The following is a 25930-nucleotide window of genomic DNA, read 5'->3' on the forward strand; positions in this document are numbered from 1 at the left end:
AGATGATGCTGTGAAAGTGCTGCACTCAATATGCCAGCAAATTTGGAAAACTCAGCAGTGGCCACAGGACTGGAAAAGGTCAGTTTTCATTCCAATCCCAAAGAAAGGCAATGCCAAAGGATGCTCAAACTACCACACAATTGCACTCATCTCACATGCTAGTAAAGTAATGCTCAAAATTCTCCAAGCCAGGCTTCAGCAATACGTGAACCGTGAACTTCCTGATGTTCAAGCGGTTTTAGAAAAGGCAGAGGAACCAGAGATCAAATTGCCAACATCCGCTGGATCATCGAAAAGGCAAGAGAGTTCCAGAAAAACATCTATTTCTGCTTTATTGACTATGCCAAAGCCTTTGATTGTGTGGATCACAGTAAACTGTGGAAAATTCTGAGAGAGATGGGAATACCAGACCATCTGACATGCCTCTTGAGAAATCTGTATGCAGGTCAGGAAGCAACAGTTAGAACTGGACATGGAACAACAGACTGGTTCCAGATAGGAAAAGGAGTACATCAAGGCTGTATTTTGTCACCCTGCTTATTTAACTTGTATGCAGAGTACATCATGAGAAACGCTGGACTGGAAGAAACACAAGCTGGAATCAAGATTGCCGGGAGAAATATCAATCACCTCAGATGTGCAGATGACACCCCCCTTATGGCAGAAAGTGAAGAGGAACTAAAAAGCCTCTTGATGCAAGTGAAAGTGGAGAGTGAAAAAGTTGGCTTAAAGCTCAACATTCAGAAAACTAAGATCATGGCATCCAGTCCCATCACTTCATGGGAAATAGATGGGGAAACAGTGGAAACAGTGTCAGACTTTATTTTGGGGGGCTCCAAAATCACTGCAGATGGTGACTGCAGCCATGAAATTAAAAGACGCTTACTCCTTGGAAGGAAGGTTATGACCAACCTAGATAACATATTCAAAAGCAGAGACATTACTTTGCTGACTAAGGTCCGTCTAGTCAAGGCTGTGGTTTTTCCAGTGGTCATGTATGGATGTGAGAGTTGGACTGTGAAGAAGGCTGAGCGCCGAAGAATTGATGCTTTTGAACTGTGGTGCTGGAGAAGACTCTTGAGAGTCCCTTGGACTGCAAGGAGATCCAACCAGTCCATTCTGAAGGAGATCAGCCCTGGGATTTCTTTGGAAGGAATGATGCTAAAGCTGAGACCCAGTACTTTGGCCACCTCATGTGAAGTGTTGACTCACTGGAAAAGACTCTGATGCTGGGAGGGATTGGGGGCAGGAGGAGAAGGGGATGACAGAGGATGAGATGGCTGGATGGCATCACTGACTCGATGGACGTGAGTCTGAGTGAAGTCCGGGAGTTGGTGATGGACAGGGAGGCCTGGCGTGCTGTGATTCATGGGGTCGCAGAGTCGGACACGAGTGAGCGACTGAACTGAACCAAACAGAAATGTGATTAGTCTATAGAAGTTTACATGAACAGGGCTCTCTGTGTGAGTTTTTTTGAACATGGGTCTCCTTTTATGTATATGTTTGTAAAAACATAAGGTTTATTCTGCCATTGCCACATGGACGTTTGCCATTCCTGCAGGCAGGCCACCAGGATTATACATTTTCTTTAGAATCTTAGTGACACATTATTGGGCTTCCCAGGTGGCTCAGATGGTAAAAAATCAGCCTTCAATGAAGGAGACCCCAGTTCAATCCCTGGGTCAGGAAGATCCCCTGGAGAAGGGCATGGCAACCCACTCCAGTATTCTTGCCTGGAGAATCCCATGGACAGAGGAGCCTGGTGCACTGCAATCCATGGGGTCACAAAGAGTTGGACATGACTGACTGAACACATGCATGCCGTCTTATTAATGTGTTGATGTATTACCTGATGATATAATTATCCATATTAGTAGTATGTCAAGTGGCCTCATTTTTATTCTTGAACTGATCAAGGCTGTTATAGGAAACAAGGATGATAGAACCTGGAGTTGGGTATTAGCAACTTTGGATTTAGGGAAGATTATGAGTCCTTGGAAGGAAAGTTATGACCAACCTAGATAGCATATTCAAAAGCAGAGACATTACTATGCCAACAAAAGTCTGTCTAGTCAAGGCTATGGTTTTTCCAGTGGTCATGTATGGATGTGAGAGTTGGACTGTGAAGAAAGCTGAGCGCCGAAGAATTGATGCTTTTGAACTGTGGTGTTGGAGAAGACCCTTGAGAGTCCCTTGAACCCCAACCAGTCCATTCTAAAGGAGATCAGTCCTGGGTGTCCAGTGGAAGGACTGATGCTAAAGCTGAAAACTGCAATACTTTGGCCACCTCATGCGAAGAGTTGACTCATTGGAAAAGACTCTGATGCTGGGAGGGATTGGGGGCAGGAGGAGAAGGAGACGACAGGATGAGATGGCTGGATGGCATCACGGACTCGATGGACGTGAGTTTGGGTGAACTCCGTGAGTTGGTGATGGACAGGGAAGCCTGGCGTGCTGCGATTCATGGGGTTGCAAAGAGTCAGACACGACTGAGCGACTGAACTGAACTGAACTGATGAGTCCTTCTTAGAGGTGTAGATTTTGGCAAGTTAACCCATTTTTGTGGTTTTATGTCCTCATTTGTAAAATAAGAAAGTTCAGATTGGAAGATAGCCAGATTGTTACCTGGGTCTCAGACTCAGTGATTCCATAGTATTTGAAAACTCTAGGTTTTAGTTTTTGTAGTTTATTTCCAAATAATGTTTTCAAGTTTAAATTGGATATTCGTGGGCCCAGTGCACAAGTTGGGGAGTGGGATTGGGGGTGAATGGAAAGAACAGTCTAGAAATAAAGGCTGAGTTTAGACTCCTCTGTTTGCTCTTAGCTCATCTTCAGAGATGCCGTTCTGAAGATTTTAGTTCAAAGGGCACAGCGTCCCCCTTGGGGTGAGAGCCTGGTGTACTTGCTACTCTTTGTCTCTCTCCTCTCTATTTGATGACAAATAGAAACAGAGACATTCCCTCCTATCGGGAGGTAAAAAAATATTTAGGGAATTATGTGGAAAAATACACTGTTCTTTTCTTTTTTAAACATTGTTCATCTTTCTTCGACGCTGATGCGGTAGAAACCCACTTGTTCAGGAGTTGTACGTAAAAACCGCTTCCACATTTCCCGACATAAATTGTGTTTTCTGAATTTAGTTCCTACAGTTCTCAATCTCATCTGTAGTTGTCCTGAGTGAGTTAGGATGCCAATAAGATGGGAAGGGAAGGAGGTCAGGGGAGGGAGACATCGACAAGCAGGGGTGTGCTTTCCAGAGACCCAGTGGCAGAACCTCATCCCTCGCTTGTTGGTCTGCAGCCTCCGAGTCGGTGTACGTGGTCTCTCTGCAGTCCATGAACTCCCGGGGGCAGAGTCAGCCGGTCTACAGGGCTGCCCTAACGAAGCGGAAGATTTCAGGTATGTCTCCAGGGACGCATCTGGTCAAGCTGAGGTCTGGGGCTTGGCTGTTTTCCAATGATGCTGGCCAGGTAACGACGTACATGGATTTTATTGGGTATAAGGGGAAACAGGGGGCAGACTTGGTCACATGTGAGAGGCACGAGTGTTTCTTTTCTACTCAGAGGCTAGAGTGTTTGTGTGATGCAATCTATCCCTGTGTATATTTGAATGGCTTCAGATTTGTCTTGAAAGCCCCAAGCATTTATTCCATTTACAGGCACGGTCTGACCCACGCATAAATTGCCCTTGGTGATAGACTGGGAACAAAGAGAGAGAGGAGGGTAGGTGTGGATGGGGCAGCACACAAGATATGCCCTCACGCTTTATTTCAGCTTAAAAGGCCTAAAAATGGCATTGAGAAGAGTGAGGGGAAATGTAAAGCTGTCTTGCTGGTAGCCTGACCATTCGTCACTTACTTAGGGATGGTTTTTTCCACATATGTTCACAGGTGTTTTTTATGTCAGTCATATAGTAGCAAATTACATATACCTTTTCTGGATCACGTACCTTAATTTAAAGAGGCAACCTATGACATAATGATATTTGTGAATTCACAATTTACTTGAATAATATATTTATATAGTATACTCTTATATTGATAGTTACCTTAACTGTACATCGTATAACAAAAGTCACACATGTATGATGTTTCACTTTTAAAAAATTCTTTAATTGCTCCTCTAGAAGAAGTCCCTGTATCACTTTTCTAAAGGCTACGTAGTTAGCTTCCCCTACTTGTAGTAAAGCCACAACCTTTTGAAACATGATCTGTGAAAGTTGAAAAGACAAAACAAATGAAAAAACCGCAAAAGTCCAAGAGACTAAGAAAAGCAAAACTGAAGACATCTTGTGAGTCGCAGTGTTACAGACTGCACATAAACTTTGTGACTTTACTGTAGTCCATCGGAAACTGGCAAACTGAATTCTCTTTTCTATCTGAATATAACATTTAATCTGCTTTGGAATCATGTATTCTAAATTGCGAGGACACTGAACTCAATGTGATTTGTGCAGATGTTGAGCTAGAATTTTTATTTCATGCCATAATCACCCAGGGAATGCTCTGAATTGAACTTTTCTTCCCCAAACTTTTGCTTCCTGTAAAAACAGTACTATTTCCCAGAAACTCAGAGTGTATACTGAGAAAGCTCTGAGTGATCTGGACTATCTCTGACCAAGGCAAAGCATCTCCTTTTGCACAACTGTCCTTATGTTGATTGGGTTAGGCAGCTTAGAATGTGTTTAAGAAAAGAAAGAATGGAGATTTTTGGTTTTCTGCGTTGATCAATCAAATAATTGTTTGACTTCCTATTCATTTGATTTTATCTAAATCAAGCATAAACAATTTAATAACTAGGCTCTGGGGGCCAGTGGGACTCAGGGCAGAGCATATTGTAGGGACAGCCTCTCCACACGCCCCATTGTCGTTGCAGAAGAGGATGAACTGGACGTACCTGAAGACATCAACGTCCGGGTTATGTCGTCCCAGTCTGTGCTGGTAGCTTGGGTGGATCCTGTTTTGGAAAAACAGAAGAAAGTTGTTGCATCAAGGTACTTTTCCTTCTTTCTTTGTCTTTATTTTCTATATGAGAGACATGGTTTTTCTGGCCCTGAAGAGACATGTATTTATTTGAATGGTTGTATTTTCAGACACGTGAACGCTGACCCCTAGAACGGGTAGACTGTTCTAGGACAATCTAGCTGATTCTGTGGGTGGTACACATTCCCACAGATTATATGTGGGTAAGACACACAGCAGGCCCTCACATCTCACCTGTTCATAGTCTGATCTTGTGTCTGGGATTTTCCTAGATTCTGTTTCATTCTTTGCCCCAAGTTTTGCTTTGTCTCTTGAATGTTCTGTTCAGGTACAGAGGACATGGGTCCATCTTAGGAAGAAGAGCCTTACCGTCTTCCTGGTATTTCGAGATAGTGGCCACAGGAAGGGTCTTGTGTAGAGTGGTGGGCATGTGTCTAATGTCTTGCACAAAGTGACTCCTCTTGAAATAGTCTTGAAACGCTGCATGGCTTCCTATCCAGCTCATCTATACATATGTAACAAAATGTGCTTTATTTTGTCTTAACCCATGATGTTATGCTCTTCTGATTTATATGGTCGTTTGCAATAGTAATGGAGGAAAAACCAGTCATGAGGTTAAAATAATTTTTGTGTTAAAAAGGCCACTGTTATTGTTTGGTCCTTAAGTCATGTCCAACTCTTTGTGACCACACGGACTGCAGCACACCAGGCTTCCCTGTCTATCACCATCTCCTGGAGCTTTGCTCACACTCATGTCCATTGAGTCAGTGATGCCATCCAATCATCTCATCCTCTGTTGACCCCTTCTCCTCCTGCCTTCAGTCTTTCCCAGCATCAGGGTCTTTTCTAATGAGTCGACTCTTCTCATCAGGTGGCCAAAGTATTGGAGCTTCAGCTTCAGCATCAGTCCTTTCAATGAATATTCAGGGTTGATTTCCATTAGGACTGACTGTTTTGATCTCCTTGCTGTCCAAGGGACTCTCAGACGTCTTCTCCAGCACCACTGTTCAAAAGCATCAGTTCTTTAGCACTCAGCCTTCTTTATGGCCCAACTCTTACATCCCTACAGGACTACCAGAAAAACCATGGCTTTGACTATACAGACCTTTGTCAGCAAAGTGGCCACTGGTGAATGCCATTTCTAGTTAGTGGTAGACCACTACTCATAAAAATGTGCATTAAATGACTAACACACAGCCAAGAGAAAGCCAAAGACTTGGTGGTCTAGTCATTATATATTATTTTTTTTAACCTATTTGCAACCAGGAAAAGTGAATATACTTCAGAAAATGAATGGAATATATGCTGAGTGTATGTATATATATATATATATATATATAATATTATTTGTATATTATTTGTATATATATTTGTGTATATATATGGTATATAGATGTTATTCTACTATATATATATATATATATATATATATAATATTATTTGTTCAAGCTAGAGCTTCTGTCACTGTCTGCTAGTAAAAAAAGACATCTGCTTCTTGTCAGAGACCTCAGAAGATGCATAAGTGGTTCTCTCCCAAGCCATAGGGCCTCCCCCAGCAGGAAGTGTTCCTGATCAACATGGACTTTGATTTCCAACATCCTGATGAAAACAAAAGAAGACTTGAGTTTTCTTAGTAGAACTCTAACTGCTAATTGGTGAGCTGTGTCTGCAACTGAGGGCTTCCCTGGTAGCTCAACTGGTAAAGAATCTGCCTGCAATGCGGGAGACCTGGGTTCAATCCCTGGGTTGGGAAGATCCCCGGGAGGGAAAGGCTTACCCACTCCAGTATTCTGGCCTGGAGAGTTCCATGGACTGTTTAGTCCATGGGGTTGCAAAGAGTTGGACATGATAGTCTTATCATAACTAATGAAATATTATAATGAGTAGCACACTGTTAAGGCATCAAATGCCGTCTACTGTAATGTGGCCACAAAGAAAACTTATGAGAAAAGTGAGTCAATGGACATGAATTTGAGCAAGCTCCAGGAGACACTGAAGGACAGGGAAGCCTGGTGCTCTGTAGTCCACGGGGTTGCAAAGTGTCGGACATGACTGAGCAACTGAACGACAATAAACGGTGTTTGTAGCTTGTAACGTCGAGTGCTGAGGCTGTCTTCTGCTTGGGACTGTCAGATAGGACTGTGTCGGGTCACATGGCGCTCCTCTGCCTGAAGATCACACAGCGAGCTCCTCTCGTAACCCTCTCTCTCCTGCTCCGTTTGTTGTATGTTTTTGTTCCGTCTCACAGAGATAAGCCTACTCAGAACTACAGGCGGCCTTTCCTCACAGAACTCATAGAAAACACACCAGTTTTGGTACTTAGTGAGTCTTCTTGTCTTTCTTTTCTGGACAGCCAAGGTGCTTTGGGCTGGATCTCGTTCTTAATATTGCCCATTCCACACCAGGTACACACATACCCAGCACATACACACCCCTGCCACATACACACACACACACACACACACACACACACACACCACATACACATGCACAGGCAACACATACACACACACCACATACATACACACCATGTACACACACACACACCACATATACACACAGACACCATGTATACACACACACACACCATGCACACACCCACCATACAGAGACACACACAGTGTACATACATACCACACACACACACCCCCCACATATACACATAGACACCATGTATACACACACACACCATGTACACACACCACGTACACACACATACCACATAGAGACACACATCGTGTATACACACATACACACACACACACACCCCCCCACATACACATGCACAGGCAACACATACACACACACCACATACATACACACCACACACACACACATACACACCACATATACACACAGATACCATGTATACACACACACACCATGTACACACACCACGTACATACACACCATACAGAGACACACACAGTGTACACACATACCACACACACACACACCACATATACACACAGACACCATGTACACACACCATGTACACACACATACCACACAGAGACACACACCTTGTACACACACACACACACACTCCACATACACATGCACAGGCAACACATACACACACACCACATACATACACACCACACACACACACATACACACCACATATACACACAGATACCATGTATACACACACACACCATGTACACACACCACGTACACACACACCATACAGAGACACACACAGTGTACACACATACCACACACACACACACCACATATACACACAGACACCATGTACACACACCATGTACACACACATACCACACAGAGACACACACCTTGTACACACACACACACACACTCCACATACACATGCACAGGCAACACATACACACACACCACATACACACACACACACATCACATATACACACAGACACCATGTATACACACACACACCATGTACACATACCACGTACACACACACACCACACAGAGACACACACCATGTACACATATACACACACACATTCCACATACACATGCATAGGCAACACATACACATACACACACACCACATACACACACACCCCCCACATATACACACAGATACCATGTATACACACACACACCATGTACACACACCACGTACACACACATACCACACAGAGACACACACCTTGTACACACACACACACACACTCCACATACACATGCACAGGCAACACATACACACACACCACATACATACACACCACGTACACACACACACACACACACCCCACATATACACACAGACACCATGTACACACACACACACCACGTACACACATATACCACACAGAGACACACACCTTGTACACACACACACACACACTCCACATACACATGCACAGGCAACACATACACACACACCATGTACACACATACACCCCACATATACACACAGATACCATGTACACACACACACACCACGTACACACATATACCACACAGAGACACACACCTTGTACACACACACACACACTCCACATACACATGCACAGGCAACACATACACACACACCATGTACACACATACACCCCACATATACACACAGATACCATGTATACACACACACACCATGTACACACACCACGTACACACACACCATACAGAGACACACACAGTGTACACACACACCACACACACACCCCACATATACACACAGACACCATGTATACACACACACACCATGTACACACACCATGTACACACACATACCACACGGAGATACACACCTTGTACACACACACACACACACTCCACATACACATGCACAGGCAACACATACACATACACACCACACACACACACACCACGTACACACACACACCCCACATATACACACAGATACCATGTATACACACACACACCATGTACTCACATACCACATACATACAGACCACACAGATACACACCGTGTACACACACACCACATACACCCCACATATACACACAGACACCATGTATACACACACATACCACACAGAGACACACACCTTGTACACACACACACACACACACACTCCACATACACATGCACAGGCAACACATACACATACACACATACCACGTACACACACACCACGTACACACACACACACCACATATACACACAGATACCATGTATACACACACACACCATGTGCTCACATACCACATACATACACACCACACAGAGACACACACCGTGTACACACACACCACATACACCCCACATATACACACAGACACCATGTATACACACACATACCACACAGAGACACACACTGTGTACACACACATACACACACATACTCCACATACACATGCACAGGCAACACATACACACACACCATGTACACACACACACACCACATATACACACAGACACCATGTATACACATGCACACCATGTACACACACCACGTACACACACACCATACAGAGACACACACAGTGTACACACACACCACACACACAGACACCATGTATACACACACACACCATGTACACACATGGACTTGCATGTACACACACATACCACACAGAGACACACACTGTGTACACACACACACACACTCCACATACACATGCACAGGCAACACACACACACACACCACATACACACACCATGTACACACACACACACCACATATACACACAGACACCATGTATACACACACACCATGTACACACTACCACATATACACACCCACCACACAGAGACACATACCATGTACACACCACATACACACACACACACACCACGTACACACACACACACTTGTACACACCCCCACACTCCACTCCCACACCCCACGCACACGTACACACACATATACACACCAACACACACATATACCACATACACACACACACACCCATCCCCCCACACCCCTAATAAGGCACTTGCCTCATAAAAAGTGTCACCCCCTTATCCCTCCCTTTTAATTTCTGCTTGATATCTTGAGCAATAAAATGTTTTGGTCTTGAAAAGACACTAAGCTCTGTCTTTCCTGGATACTTTGGACACACCTCCCTGGAACTTAAGTAGATTCTTTGAACTAATAACAAAATCACAAGTCTAGAACTTTCTCTTCTTGATTTCACCACTTACCTCCAGAAGTCATCGCTTACGGGGAAGGGAAAACACCAAGGACGCCAGTGCCCACCTGCAGAGAACCGGTCAGCTGGGTGTGTTGCTGCTTTGTGTTTTCTTACAGACAGTACACCGTGCGCTACCGAGAAAAGGGGGAGTCGGCGAGATGGGATTACAAGCAGGCCTCCAACAGACGCGTGCTGGTCGAGAACCTGAGTCCAGACACCATGTATGAATTTGCAGTCCGCATTTCCCAGGGTGAACGAGACGGCAGGTGGAGTACATCTGTCTTCCAGAGAACACCGGAGTCTGGTCTGTATTCAGAATGGCCTGCGGACTTGCAACTTGGGACTTACCCCTGAAAGGAGATTTAAAGACACTTCAGGGAGCCACAGTGATAATGGCCAGGAGAGGCATTTTTCAAAGTAGCATTACCCCTAAATCTCGTGAGAAGCTTCCTTGGGTCCATGCTTTATCCTTTACTGGCTATTTTCCTGAGCGTGTTTTTCTGACATGTGGAGTGCATTAAAACCACGTGGAGCCTTCATAAATCCCTGCTGTCTGTGTGAACGCCCCTGAGTAACAAACACATGGCTCCAGAATATTGGAGAGACTCTCCTTTCTTAAGACTCAAGTTGTGCTTGATTCTGGGGGAGAAATTTGTTCTATATTCAAGGCTACAATTATTTTGTTTTAAATTATGTCTATAAAAAAACCCAAAATTTTATCCAGAGGAAGCTGGAACTGGATTGTATTCTTCTTTGTATATTTCAGTATTCACCAATGAGAGAAGTTCTGAATTCCTAAAAACATTTCCCCATGTGTGTCTAACCTCCTTGCTCTATGAGTTGGTAAAGCTGACATAAACCACTAAATACACAAAGAGCAAGTGGAGAATTTTCTCTCATGTATAATAAAAATTAACACAGTAGCTCTGCAATGAAACATATGCATGTAGGGACCATATGTCACTTTTAGAACAGCCATAACGGCCTTTTTAAACCTTGGATTCTTGTCCTTTTGTAGCTCCTACCTCAGCTCCTGAAAATTTAAACGTCTGGCCAGTCAATGGCAAGCCTACAGCTGTCACTGTAGCTTGGGATGCTCTGCCTGAGACCGACGGGAAAGTGAAAGGTAGGAACCTCATGACTGAGAGTGTAAGGCACACGTGGGAGTGAAATAGCCAAAGAGAACTGTGTGCTTTGACTCTGATAAACACGGGTTCTAATCACAGGCTTGGCAACTGCAAAAGCAACAGGGAAGCTAACTTACGGATTTGGAATGCCAACCCAGTGGACAAGGATATTTCAGCAGGGTTTTCATTGTCAGTCAGATCGGGGTCATCATGCAGATGACTTTCCATCACCCCCTGTATGCAGGGATTTTGATGCTACTATCAAGAGGGCTTTTGTTAATTGTATGGATGTGACATCATAACCTTTAACCAAACAAAGTGACACCTTGTTTTTCATTCTATGGATCTTTTCATTGTGCCAGTTAAGATCATGGCAGGTCAGGCTAAGCAGGAACCCCATGGGATCATAAATGTCTTGAATGGGCTACAAATATTTGTTGTTATTGTTCAGTCGCTCAGTCATGTCTGACTCTTTGCAGCCCCATGGACTGCAGCATGCCAGGCTTCCCCATCCTTCACCATCTCCTGAGTTTACACAAATTCATATCCATTGAGTCTGTGATAACATCCAAACATCTCCTCCTCAGTTGCCCCTTTCTCCTTGAAAATTAAAATGTTATATGGATTTTTTTCCCCCTATTTGTCAACATTTTGAACAATTGAACTTTCGGGCGGGGGTGGGATTTGAAGAAAAAAATGACCTTAAAACAGGAGAAAAATTAGTGTAGATTTAAAAAAATGAAAATAGAATAGTCACAACTAGATAAATTTTAAAATAGTCTGTTGAGAACATTAAATAAAAGCACAAATAATTTCTTTTTAATGTAAAAACATTCAGAAACCTTTTGGAAATCTACTTGGAGACATTTAAAAGAATGGTAGTAAGGGTTGGGCTTCCCGGGTGGCTCAGCAGTAAAGAACCCGCCTGACAATGCGGCAGACATGGGCTCAGTCCCTGGGTCAGGAAGATCCTCCTAAGGAGGAAGCGGCACTCCACTCTAGTATTCTTGCCTGGGAAATCCCATGGACAGAGGAGCCTGGCAGGTTACAGTCCGTGGGGTCGCAAGGAGTCAGACACGACTTAGCAATTAAACGACAGTTGAGGGTTAGGGTTCGACTATACAAATGTACTCTAAGGGTACTTTTTATTGTTACTTGATTTTGGAAGGGAACTTTAATTTGCAAAGTTTGTGTAAGCTGAAGGAAATTCAGCAAATTATCACTGATCTCCTTTGAGAATTTCTTAATTACAGAAAATGGATAGTTCTCTTTTGTATTCAACCTTAAGTTATCTTTGCTAATCTATAAGGATATCTTTTCATGAGACAGTAAAAATTACAGAAGATAGAAGAAAGTATTTTCTAAAATTCGATGCCTTCTTTCTAGGTTTTTAAAGAACATATTGTACTATTCTTGCTCATTTTTTTTTTTGGAATAAATCAGAAACAAATGAAGAAATAGGTGGCCCCTTTTAATAATTCTTTTTATGACAATTTGAACATTGGTTTCTGTATTATTATCATGATGCTGAAAAGACTTCTGAAACCTGAATAAAAACATATTTTAGCTGACTACCATTTTTAGTTATTAAAAAAGTCTATTATTGTTACTTGGTGACCTTATTACCATGCTACTTACTTTTTTCCCCCATTCCCACATCTTACTTTACATTTATAGCTTTTTGGCAAAAGAAACTCCCTGGTAGTCAATTAAATATTGCCAGAAGTAATAATAGCTACTGAATTTTTATGTCCAAAAGAACTCATGCACCTCACTAACCTAAAGGTGTAGTGGTAGAATTGTAAATTCACAATTATCCTGGGGCATTTTTTACATCTAAGAAAAAGAAAATACAATAAAAGAATATACTTTGACATGGTCAAATTTTTTCCAGATGAATTGAATCCATAAAAACAATCTAAGTTACAAAATTTTATAGGCAGTGGGTTTTTAAAATTCTTACTTTTGACCACCACAAATGACTAGTTTGTTCATTTTCAAGAAGAAAAGAATGCTGGTTTATTTTATTTATTTATTTTTTTCAGACAAATGCTGAAAAGGATTTTTGGATGAAAGTTCTTTTAACTAATGTACTTTTTAAAGATTAGAGCTTAGGGAAAAAGGAAAGCCCATCCATGCTTCCCTAAGAAGTATGATGGCTGCATGGTTATTGTGTAATTCATTCTGCCCCGCCCACCCCACCACCCCTTGGTTAGTTCCTACTCATGTTAACTCAGTAAGTTATAAACCTTGAGTTACTGGCAGGAAAATATTCATGACAGTTTTTAGTTGAGGATGAAAATTATACTTCAAAACCTTGTTGTTATTCAGTCACTAAGTCGTGTCCGACTCTTTGTGACCCCATGGACTGCAGCAGGCCAGGCTTCCCGGTCCTTCACTATCTCCCTGAGTTTGCTCAAACTCATGTCCTTTGAGTCAGTGATGCCATCCAACCATGGGACTGAAGACTTGGAATGGATGGTTTCAAAACATGACTTCCTTATGTTGCAGTATTTCTGTATAAGCGTGGAGATATATTAGTTCCTTGGACTGTATTTGCTATGATTTTCAAAGCCCAAGGTATAATATGTTTGCAGATATAGGTAAACATTCAACATCACATAAATCTATGTATGACTCAGCAACTTGTCCTTACAGTTTTTAAAACTGAAAAATCCATTTCCGAATATATTAAGAACATCCCTAATTATTACAAAAGTGAAATTATATTTCAAATATGGAATTTATCTGGCTTAATGTACAAATACAAACAGCCTCGATTCATAAAATGGAACTCTTAGCGGTGTCAGCAGCTATTCAGAATCAGTTCCTAGAAGTTGTCTTTCTTTTTCCCCGCCCTGATTTCTTCTATTCTGCCTATATTCTGTCGTGGTAAATTAGTAAATAAATACAACGAGGAAAAAACCCAAACATGGTGTAAATATTTTTGGTACGTTGTGTGAAGACTGGCCTCCTGGGGTCCATATGCTGAGTTTGCAGTAAATGGAAAATTGCCAGCTGATTGACTGGTGGCCTGACTGAGTCGCCCGTTCACCTCCTACTGTGTCTTTATGCTCCAGCTGCTGACTTGGCATGCATAGCTAGAGTATTAATTTTAGTAATGCGCATTCTAATTCATCCTGCCCGTACAGTCTGTCTGCTGGACACAGGACTGTTTTCAGTTTCCTCCTTCCAACCGTCTGCCAAATCATTTCAGAGTACATTCTTTCATACGCCCCGGCTCTCAAACCATTTGGAGTGAAGTCCCTCACCTACCCTGGAGAGACGACGTCTGCCCGGGTAGAAGGTCTGCAGCCTGGGGAACGCTATCTTTTCAAAATCCGGGCCGCCAACAGGAGAGGACTGGGGCCTCATTCCAAAGCCTTCATTGTTGCTCTGCCACCAAGTAAGCATGGTGTGTTTGTGGCTCTCTTTCTCTCTCTCTTCATTACTCCTAATTGTGGTGTGTTATTTTGAATCATGCTCATGGGTTTAGAACTGCTCTGTTGATGAATTGCGGGGTTACAGTGCTATTCTGATGTCTAAAATATTTATGTGGTCCTTTCTGAAATTGGTCTCCCCAAACCCTAAAATGATATTGATTGGTAATGACATTAATTGTTATTATATTAATTACATATTATGTGATTAATGGATACATCCATGATTAATCTTATATCATTGTGTAATTTGGGGTTTATGATGACAGGGAAAGAACATTTTACAGGCATAATGGGACATTTTTAGTCGGTCCCATTTCAGTGAATAAATAGCACATAAAATTTTTATAGTTTGTATTCCATGGTTTTGGAGTGCAGCAGTATCCAGAAGAATTTCAGTTACCTTGTTTGTCTGCTCAGTATCAAAACCCAGCAGGTCAATAAAGCCCAAAACTGGAGTGGGCTGTATTTTTCTTCCTGCTTCTCTGAGTTTGCAACAGATGTTGGTAGCTCTCTCCTTCATTAGATGCTGTGAGGATCCACAGTCGACTGCAACTCTATCTTCCAAAAGCTGAAATAAATGAAGTTTGCTCTCTCTGGATTCCCCAGCACTATATAAATCCTTCTCCCCTGACAGCATCCTTTTCCTGCATTCAATCTTGCTCTCCAAAAAGAGTAAATTGTAGGGTTCACATAATATAATGTTTTGCCTATCCCAGGGGTCTTTTTATTTTAAGCTTTATTGTGGGATTACAAATGTATCCATCATTAAAGGGATTTTTAAGTCATAAAAAAGCAAGTAAGGACATGTTATGAGGAATAGGGAAGTCTTTGTAATGCCTCAAAAATGACAAATGTGTAACTCACCCCAGTCATTTGCAAACTACACACAACACATCTGCATATAACTTTAAGTACAGATCATTGAACATTCTGTGCCAGGCTTATGTGTATTTCTTGCCTACATTGTAAGGAACAGCTATAATGCATTTGTAATATCTTGACAGTTATATTAAGAAAATCCTATATGAGATTTTGTACTTATGAACTCAATGGATTACTTCAAAGCATTCATTTCAGAATTCCTTCAAATAAGTTGTGGCACAGCCCGATTCAATTTATAGAAACTCAGCACACATATTCTCTAGGGCTATATTGCTTAAAGCAAAATAGAACTTTAAAAATTATTGAGGCTTCCCTCGTGGCTCAGACTGTAAAGAATCGTCCTGCAATGTGGGAGACCTGGGTTTGATCCCTAGGTTGGGAAGATCCCCTGGAAAAGGGCTTGGTAATATAAAGACTATATTGCTTAAAGCAAACTAGAACTTTAAAGGAGATTGCTATAGTTGAGAAAATAAGTGTCCAGTGTCTAAAGGAGGAGAAGTTACCAGTTTTATTGCTAGTGTTCGGGATCTCCATACTGCCATCTTAATCATTTTTCATCACACATCTTTCAGATTGCTTCTTTGACAGCAAATTCTTTAAAATCTGTTACAGCCCCTACCAGTGAGTCTGACGTTCAACAGAAAACAGACACGGAAGATCAGCACAAACCTGAAAAGCCTGAGCCTTCCTCATCTCCTAAAGCGCCAGCTCCCTCAAAACATACTCACTTGCCTGTTTCTCCCCAAGGGAGAAATGTCAAGAGCCCGCTTCTCGACTTGAAGAACAAAATATTGGCTAACGGTGGACTGCTCAGAAAAGCCCAGCTTCCCCCCAGGAAGAATGGAGGTTCGGGTCTTCAGTCCACAGAAATCACCGACGAAGAGGAGTCGGATTCCCGCGGGGACCCACCAACCTCGCCCCCGGAGACCCAAGGCCAGAAGTCCCAGCAGAGGCCACCAAGCAGGCCTATCCACCCGGTCCTCGCCGCTGGGAGGACTCCAGTGAGAGCCCGCACGCCCGTGCTGCCGCGAAAGGAAGGCGTGGACCAGCGCAGCTCCTCGCCCACTTCCCACCCTCGTCCGGGGGCGCCCCCCTCCGCATCTGCTTCTTCTTCTGCCTCCCGTCCACCCCCCGAGAGCAGCGCTCACCGCCTTTCTGGGGGACCCTCCACCAGCCGGCCTTCCAGCTCTACTGACAATGACTCAGTGGGTCTAGAGGAGGAGGAAACCACCGCGCGCTCCCCGCCCCCCAAGGACGCCCTGTCGGAACACCTGCCTGGCAAGAGCGCAGCGCACGCTCGGCCGGCCCTGTCTTCCGGCCGCCACCCGGCCTGGAGCGCCCTTCGCGACCGAAGCGTGGCACACCATGGCACCAGACCAGCCCTGCCCGCCCGGAGGGCGCCCCACTCTGAGGATAGGGAGGAAGGTTCCAGGGCCTCAGCCCCACCTTCGAGACTTTCTCCATCTCCTGGGGGGTCATCTCGGCTCCTGATCACCGAACCACAGCCTGGGTCTCTGCTCTCCCGGGGCTGGAAGGATGGTCAGGACATGCCGGCCGCCAGGTCCAATGCGCCATCAGGGTCCACCCGGCCGTCCTCGAGGACACAGGCCTCTGAGGGAGCAGGCGACTCCGATGGCGATGGTGACAGTGATGCAGAAGAGGGAGGGAGGCCGGCTGCAGCCACGGCCCCAACATTTAGGTCCCGGCTGCCCGCAGGCCCGCCAGTCTCTGGACACTTCAGTTCGCTCAGAAATAGACCCTTCGCTGCCCACGGCAGATATCCACACAGGTTTGGCAATGGCCGGGGAGCCCGGTTGCACCCCTCCAGCTCCCCTCCGTCCACCGCATCCTCCCGGGTTCACCTGAGGGTGGATTCTCACCCAGCTTCTGACCATCGGCACGGCCCCGGAGGCCAAGACGACAGCGAAGAGGAGGCCGAAGACGAAAAGCCACTTCCTGCCACCGTGGTGAACCATCACGTGTCTTCCTCCTCCAGGCAGCCTGCCTCCCGGGGCGCGGACCATCTGAGAAGAGGCCCCCAGAGAGGGGCGAGCCTGCAGCGGAAGGAGCCCCTCCCAGAGAACCCCAAATCCACGGGCACTTGGGCTGGGGTGCCCCCTCAGGCCAAACCTCCGTCCTCTAAGGCTCAGGACACGCAGCAGAGCACAGACGCGGGTGCGGAGAGGGGGTCTCCCGAAACGCAGCTGGGTGGCCGGCCGCCTGCGCCACGGTCTGTGCATCACCCGGGGCCCACGGGGCCCCAAAGGATGGGTGCCGGGTCCGCTGCTCTGGAAAAGTCGCCCTCCTCAGCCGTCCCGGCGTCCCAGCCGCAGCCCCACGGCCCACGGAGCAAGGAAGTGGGGCATCCTCCTTCCAGACCCCAGCCTGCGTTCCCCTCCGAGGCTGGCCGTCCGCACCCCACGTCGCAGGAAAGCTCCTTCTCAGACTCTTACTCGTCCAGAGGTGGACAGTCCTCCCGTGCGGCGTCTCCCCAGAATCTGGACGACGACAGCGCAGAAGCGAGGACCGGGGGCGTCCGGGCCCCCGCATACTCGGCTGGTGCCAAGGACGCCACCCCGTCTCTTCCCAAGCACCGCCAGGTGGACGCTCAGGCAGGAAGCGCAGGCGATGGTCACCTGCGCAGGCCCACGGGCAGGCCCGGCAGCCTGCACCCCTACGCCCGCACCAGGGTCGCGGGCAGAGCAGGCCCCCAGTGGGCGGGGAGGAAGGACGGGGCGTCCCAGGCCTCGCCAGCCAAAAGGGAGCCCCTGCCGTCCAAATCTCAGCAGTCGGTGTCAGCCGAGGAGGATGAAGACGTGATGTTCTTTAAGGGAGGAAAGGACAAGGACCCGCAGTCTTCCTCTGCTCCGAAGTGGCCCTCCTCCTTCAGCCCCAGGGGCGGCAAACAAGTGGATGGGACCCTCGCTAAGGGGGAAACGGAGCCCGCTATTGTGCTGGCGCCCCCCAGGGTGGGCTCCCCGCACGACGAGAACGCCACCCCGGTGAAGCGGCCTCTTTCTCCACCTGCGGGCAGCCCCCCGAGAGCCTCGCACCTCCCGCCCAGACAGCCCACTCGCAGCCCTGCCGCCACCCCGAGCCCCACGGTGGGCACCCCCGCGCCGTCGCGGTTCACCATGCACGCGCCTGTCCCGTCTGCCCCCACCACCCCGATGCTCTCCTTGCGGCAGCGGATGATGAACTCCAGGTTCCGGAACCCGTTCTCACGCGCGCCGGTGAGACCCCCTTCAAGAGCAGGTGAATTGTTTTTACCTGAACTTTGTCTTGACAGTTCTCAGCAGGGTTCATAGCAATTCCTAGAACTTTTATCTTACTGAGCATCTGCTCTGTCTAGGCATTGGGTTAGGAGCTTTGAGATGTAAACGCGATCTTATCCTGGTAACCATCTCCTGGATTTGCATCGCTTCCCGGGTCTTCAGATGAGGAAGCCAGGGTTTAGGGGTCTGAGTGGCTTGCTGGAGGTCAGACAGCTAGGAGGTGGCTGAGCGGCCGTTCCAATCCCAACACCGACTCCACAGCCCTCTGGTAAGTGTGTGTGAGCCTGCTCAGTCGTGGCTGACTCTTTCCCGCCTGGTGGCCGGTAGCCCGCCAAGCTCCTTTGTCCATGGGATTCTCCAGGCAAAAATCCTGGCATGGGTTGCCATTGCTGTCCCATCGCGCTTCTTTAAGTTCCTTAAGCTCTAAATCTGTGAACGTGTGTCACAGCCATGATGCCAAACTCAGGTTCCTATGTTTTAGGTTGTTCTTGTGCCAGGGGGTATTAGGGAATCCACAGGAAGGTTTAGTTCTTGCGGAGGCTGGAACTTGTTCTGGTTATTCTGCATATAAACCTCTCAGCTAAAAATATCTGGGGACAAACTCAAATGTCTTGGGTGAGGATTGCTAAGATGCTGCCATCAGTGAACGTTATTTAAAACCTCCAGAAAAGACTGTGAAAGACAATGGTGGCACAGAGGAGTAACATGCCGATGTGTGACTTAGGTTTTGGACAGAATGTAGACAGCTGTGAGCTGGAGTCTATGTGGACCCCAGGGCAGGAGCGAAGGTATTTACCTGAAATCAGCATTCGGTTAAGTGGTGCCTTGCAGTCCCCTTGCATGGATTCGGGGCATAATAGAGCATTCTTGATTAAATGTATCAGTAGTTGTTAATCCATGCAATATACTGTTAATTTAGCTCAATGTAAAGCCCTAGAACAGTGCCCCCGTGAGGAGGTCCGTTTTCCATTAAAATGGACTGTTTTATGCAAACCTAACACCCCAATAATAGATGTAAAAGTCACATTCCCTTGTACATAGTAAAAAAGTCAAGAAATTCTTAGTTTTCATTAACTGTTTGAACGCGAGCAATGTCTCTGACCTGCAAATAGCTGTCAGGAAGCCCAGGCACTTTATCCGGTGGGCCAAGCTAGAGCAGATGTTTCCAGCGGAGGCCTCAACCAAGCTGCAGGTGATCAGAAAGGGCAGGAGGTGAAGAGAGAGGGAAGGTGCAAGGAACACCAGATTTAAACCAAAGGGCCTGCTACCTCCTCTCTGAGCAAATCCTTCTGTGGCCCCACTGAAGTCAGCAAGCTTTGAGTTGGGACTGTGTGTTTATTCTCGGCGACGAGCCAGCTAGAGACGGTGGTTGTGTTTAGTATAATCTGTGGAGGAGAGCAGCACGGTATCTCATAGATGTCAGAGAGAATTTTCCCTGTCCTTCCAACTCTCCCTCCCTCCACCTTCCAGCTGGCTAAAATAAAGCTACAACTACTACGGTCTTAAACTTTACCTGGAAATTTTACTTAGGCCAAATCCTCTCATTCCCCCAATATTGTAGAAAACTGTGACTGTACCATGCTCTTCACGGACTTTCTTATTTGTCACGTAGAAGTCACAGTTTCGGTCTATCTTTAGCTGATATACTTGAGCTATTGGTTCAAAATTCTGTTTAGTGTTTCTGTTTGAAATGATATCTTACTACTTGCAGGGTGGTATGAAACCAACTTTCCAGGAGTATTGAATTTACCAGGTTCTGTATTTTTTGTTTGTTTGGGAACTTGTAGGTTATAATGGAAGACCAAATGGAGAAGGGAGAGTACTTGCTGGTAGTAATGGAAAACCAAGTGGACAAAGAATTATCAATGGCCCTCAAGGAACAAAGTGGGTAGGGTAAACTTCTTTACACATACCAGTTGTTTTCATGCTGTTGGGAAGAGAAAAATGGTGGGCATTGTGTAATAGAAAATGAAGCCGTCTTTTTTTCTCTAGTTTTAACCACTTGTATATCAGTATACTTATACTGTATTATTTCTTCCAGTGCTCAGAAAAGGCTTTGATTCTCCCGAGAACTACTTTGCTTTCTTCTCATAGCTAATTAGATCAGGCATGGGCATTTGTCTGACTCATTTGACTCACTGGAAAAGACCCTGATGCTGGGAAAGATTGAAGGCGGGAGGAGAAGGGGACAATAGGGGATGAGATGGTTGGATGGCATCACCGACTCAATGGACATGAGTTTGAGTAAACTCTGGGAGTTGGTGATGGACAGGGAGGCCTGGCATGCTGCAGTCCATGGGGCAGCAAAGAGTCAGACACGACTGAGCGACTGAACTGATACTGATGGGCATTTGTTCCCATTCTTCTTGACTGGTTAAGAAGGTCACACAAATGTTTAGGCCACCAGTCAGACAGAACCTGAGGCACAGCCTCCCAATAAATTTCTGTTTTCCCAATCCTGTTAGCTTTATTTTATTTTTTCTTTATGATTTGATTAAACAGAATATATATTTTCTGTAATTTATCTCAAATCTTTTGTAAGAAAGCAGGTTAAAACAACTGAAGCAAAACAAAAATCTCCAAATCAAATAGGCAGCTTTTATCAGATCACCTTTTAAATCTTCCAACAATTCTTATTTGACTGAAGTAAAAAATAAGTATTAGTACTTTATGTATGTATAAGCTAAATAACTTTAACTTCCTGGGGTTAAGGTAAATGTTTAAGAGTTTTTGGTGGGTTGAAGGTGATGGACAGAACAATTAGAATGTTCAGAGACTTAAAATATTTTTTCAAAGAATCAAAAAAATTATTCATAATAGAATTCCCAGTCAAAATTTCTCACTTATAGCAGTAAGATTTAGGAAAACATATTGATGAACTTCAAAGAATTTTCAGTCACAGGTGGCCTCAAGATACATTTTATCATTTCTCAAAGGAACAGAAATTTATAGAAGGAAGGATACATATGAAAGCAAAGTGTCATTGTAAATAATTTTGAATTGAAACCGTATGGAGTAGATTGAAAGTAGGGTTTATTTATGTAAGTTTTATTTTAATTACTGAGATAGTACCCGATGAGTGGCCTGCTTCCAGGGGTTCCTTCAGTGACTCAATTGTTCAAAGTCATGGTTTTCAAACACTGATGGGCATCAGAATCCGTGAGGGCTTGTTAATATGGTTTGGTTCAGACCAGGTAATTCTCACATCTGACAAGTTTCCAGGTGAGGCTGGGGAAGCTGGCCCAGGACCATATTCTGAGAATCATCAGTGTGGCACATGAGTTGTTTCTTAACAGAGATGATAATACCTTTTGTCCAAGTTGTATAATTTCTTAGAACACGAAATTTTTTTCATGTGTGCTATATTAGGCTAATTACAAATAAAACTGATTTTGATATAACAACTTTGATTTTTAAGAGACAGCAAAATGGAAACCTGTTGTGTTCATGGCAAGAAATTGAAACAATTCAGAAATATATAAAAAGATAATAAGCATCCCAAATAACTTCTCAGAAATAACCACTATTAATAGTTTGGGATATATCTGTCCAGAATTTTCTCTCTACACTTTTAAGCTTGTATATACAAGTGAATATACTTCATTTTGCAAAATAATCAGTCCTTTAATCTAAGTCTGTATCAGGATGTCTCATGATAAATTCAGAATTTCCAAATCCTTTTCACTGGCTTCACAGTATTTCACTGTATGGATGGGCCATGATTTATTTAATCTTTTTCCTCCATTGATAAACAGTTGTTTCCTGCTTTTGACATACAACATACTCAGTGGTAAATGTATTTTGAACATCTTTTGAATATTTGAGAAAACTTGAAACAATTGTTATATAGATAAACAATCATGAAATATGACTGTTTTGTACTTCATTCCTATTATACCTTATGAATGATGCTGACAAAAATAATGTTTCCTATTTGCCTATATTCATGTAGTTGGATTAATGTGAATATTTTGAAATGTTCAATACATCCTTTAATCTGTGTCATGGATTTAGGTCGTGGACCTTGATCGTGGGTTAGTATTGAATGCAGAAGGAAGGTACCTACAAGATTCACAAGGAAATCCTCTCCGGATTAAACTAGGCGGAGATGGTCGAACCATTGTGGGTAAGTGAGAATGGTCCTCATGGAACAAAAGTGCCCTGAGTCATCTGAAGTGTAACAACTTCTCTCTTTCTCCTCTTCCTCATTTTTAATGGGGGCCCTTGGTCCGGTTACATTAACCTCCTGGAGATGAGGTGCCTCGGAAGGGGTGGAGCTTAGCTTCTTCCCTGATCCAGCTGTCTTCCTACAGACTCCACCCTCTAGAGGAGGTGGGTCTTGACTTCATTCTTGGGATTGGGCAGTCCAGAGCAGACTTCAACAACACCACTTCTAAAGCCGGACTCTGCCTGCTGCTTGTTTTTGTATAGCCTGTGAGCTCAGAATAGCTTTTATGTTTTTAAATGATTGCAAAAAAAAAATCACAGAATAATATTTGTGACATGTGAAGATTACATTACATTCCTCGTTCACTCTCCATACACGAAGTTTTCTTGGAACACAGAAACGTGCATTTCTTGGTTTACTGTCTACGCTTTTCGTTCTGCAGTGGCAGAGCTGAATAGTGGCAACACAAAGCTTAAGATATTTACTCTCTGGCTCCTTGCAGAACAACTTTGCTACCACTGGTCCAAAGTAACACTTAAGCCCGTAGTGGTAGGAGTAAGGACTGGGGAAGAATCACTTTCCTCCCTAGAGACGCAGAGTTATTGCAGGTAATGGGGCATAACAAAGAGGTATTTATGTACTTTTATAAGCCAGTGCAGAGTAATGGACAATATAAAAAGCCCAGAAGTTTCTGGATAGTAGCAGGTACTGTGACCTCAGCTGGTATCCTTTCCATTATTTCTTTGCCTTTTGTCGATTATAGAATATAAGACATTGAGAAGATACTTTCCACTTGCTTTTTACTTCCCTGGATTGTTTCACCTGGCTGCATAGCTTTTGTTTGCTTTTGTTTCAGATCTGGGAGGGACTCCCGTGGTGAGCCCTGATGGCCTCCCGCTCTTTGGACAGGGGCGCCATGCCAAACCCTTGGCCAGTGCCCAGGATAAGCCCATTTTGAGTCTTGGAGGCAAGCCCCTGGTGGGCTTGGAGGTCATCAAAACAACCACCCGTGCCCCCATCACAACCACGAGAACCACCACCACCACCCGCCGGCCCACCACGACCCCTCGGCCCACCACCACCACCACTCGCCCAACGACCACCCGAACCACGACCCAGAGAACCACCACCACCACCCCGGAACCCACAACCCCTGTCCCCACCTGTCCCCCCGGGACCCTGGAACGGCATGACGAAGATGGCAACCTCATAATGGGCTCACGTGGGGTCCCGGAGTGCTACCCTGAGGAAGGTAACCGTCTTCGTTCTGTTGATAACTCACGTGGTAGAGTGACATATCAGAGGGGGTGTTGCAGAGCCTGCCATGTGCCGTGAACGAGGCGCACAACTTCAGATCTAAGCAGGCTTCCTCTGTTTTATCTGGCAACCCTTGTCCACACCCGAGTCAAAAATTTGTCTGAAACATGAGACATCGTTAGTTTGGACCAGCGTTTCCTGAAGTGTATTCCACTGAATATTAGTAGATCATGTGTGCATGCCAAGTTGCTTCAGTCATGTCCAACTCTTTGCGACCCTGTGGTCTGTAGCCCGCCAGGCTCCTCTGTCCATGGGATTCCCCAGGCAAGAATACTGGGGTGGGTTGCCATTTCCATTAGTAGATCAGTACTTGTTATAATAATAATTTAGAAAAAAGGTTCTGTGATTAGCTATGTGATTCAGACAAAGTTAAAGGAACTTCTGACTGTTGGACTCTTAGCACTGAATACTCTCCTTCTGAATTTCCAAGAATAGTAGTATTTCCCAAGCATGTTTGAACAGCAGTCCCTCAGACGGTAAAGAATCTGCCTGCAGTGCAGGAGACCCAGGTTTGATCCCTGGAGAAGGAAATGGCAACCTACTCCAGTATTCTTGCCTGGAGAATTCCATGGACAGAGGAGCCTGGTGGGCTACAGTCCATGAGATTGCAAAGAGTCAGACATGACTGAACGACTAACACTTTCACTTCTTTCCCTTTGAAAAATGCTTATGCTTACATGACTTGGCTCTCATGGGAGCGGGGCTGTCCACTGGCTAAGACTGAGCCCTTTCCTGATCTGGGACACCCATTCCCAGCTGTCCTGTGCCCCTGCTGTGTCTTCTTACTGAGAACCCCCTCCCCCAATTGCTTGCCTAAAGAACAGAACATGGGGGCACTTTGGGCCAAGTCACGATGGAGCCGAGATGCTCTCGTCTTTTCTGCTTGTCCCTGTTGGTGCTGCTTGGGGGAGGTCATCTGTATTTGCCTCAGGCTCCAGAAGGCAAATTCATCTCCTTTCCCTCAGGTTGAAATGAATTGCTGTGCAGGCTGTAAAGCTTCTGTCTTTTTAAGCTAGTGCAGAGTGAAGACCCTTCATTTCAGGAATCACACGTGTGCCCTGAGTTCGTAGCACACCATCATTCAATCTGAACGTGAATGCTGTCTCCAAATTGAGAATTCTGTTTGAAATTAGTCTTTCCACGAAT

The 25930-nt window shown here is 44.9% G+C and overlaps 1 protein-coding gene across 1 annotated transcript in view; it reads left to right on the forward strand.

Annotated features, from left to right (window-relative positions):
• The window catches only part of FNDC1 (fibronectin type III domain containing 1), a 115845-nt gene that overhangs the window by 55494 nt on the left and 34421 nt on the right, over nt 1–25930 (forward strand). The window contains exons 6-14 of the mRNA XM_052645837.1: nt 3301–3399; nt 4875–4992; nt 10689–10876; nt 11591–11698; nt 14917–15105; nt 16637–19279; nt 21087–21187; nt 23314–23425; nt 24324–24719. Coding sequence (XP_052501797.1) covers nt 3301–3399; nt 4875–4992; nt 10689–10876; nt 11591–11698; nt 14917–15105; nt 16637–19279; nt 21087–21187; nt 23314–23425; nt 24324–24719 — 3954 coding nt within the window. The remainder of the gene's footprint in view (nt 1–3300; nt 3400–4874; nt 4993–10688; nt 10877–11590; nt 11699–14916; nt 15106–16636; nt 19280–21086; nt 21188–23313; nt 23426–24323; nt 24720–25930) is intronic.

The sequence above is a fragment of the Budorcas taxicolor genome, chromosome 9 (assembly GCF_023091745.1).
Source record: "Budorcas taxicolor isolate Tak-1 chromosome 9, Takin1.1, whole genome shotgun sequence".
Lineage (NCBI taxonomy): Eukaryota > Metazoa > Chordata > Mammalia > Artiodactyla > Bovidae > Budorcas > Budorcas taxicolor.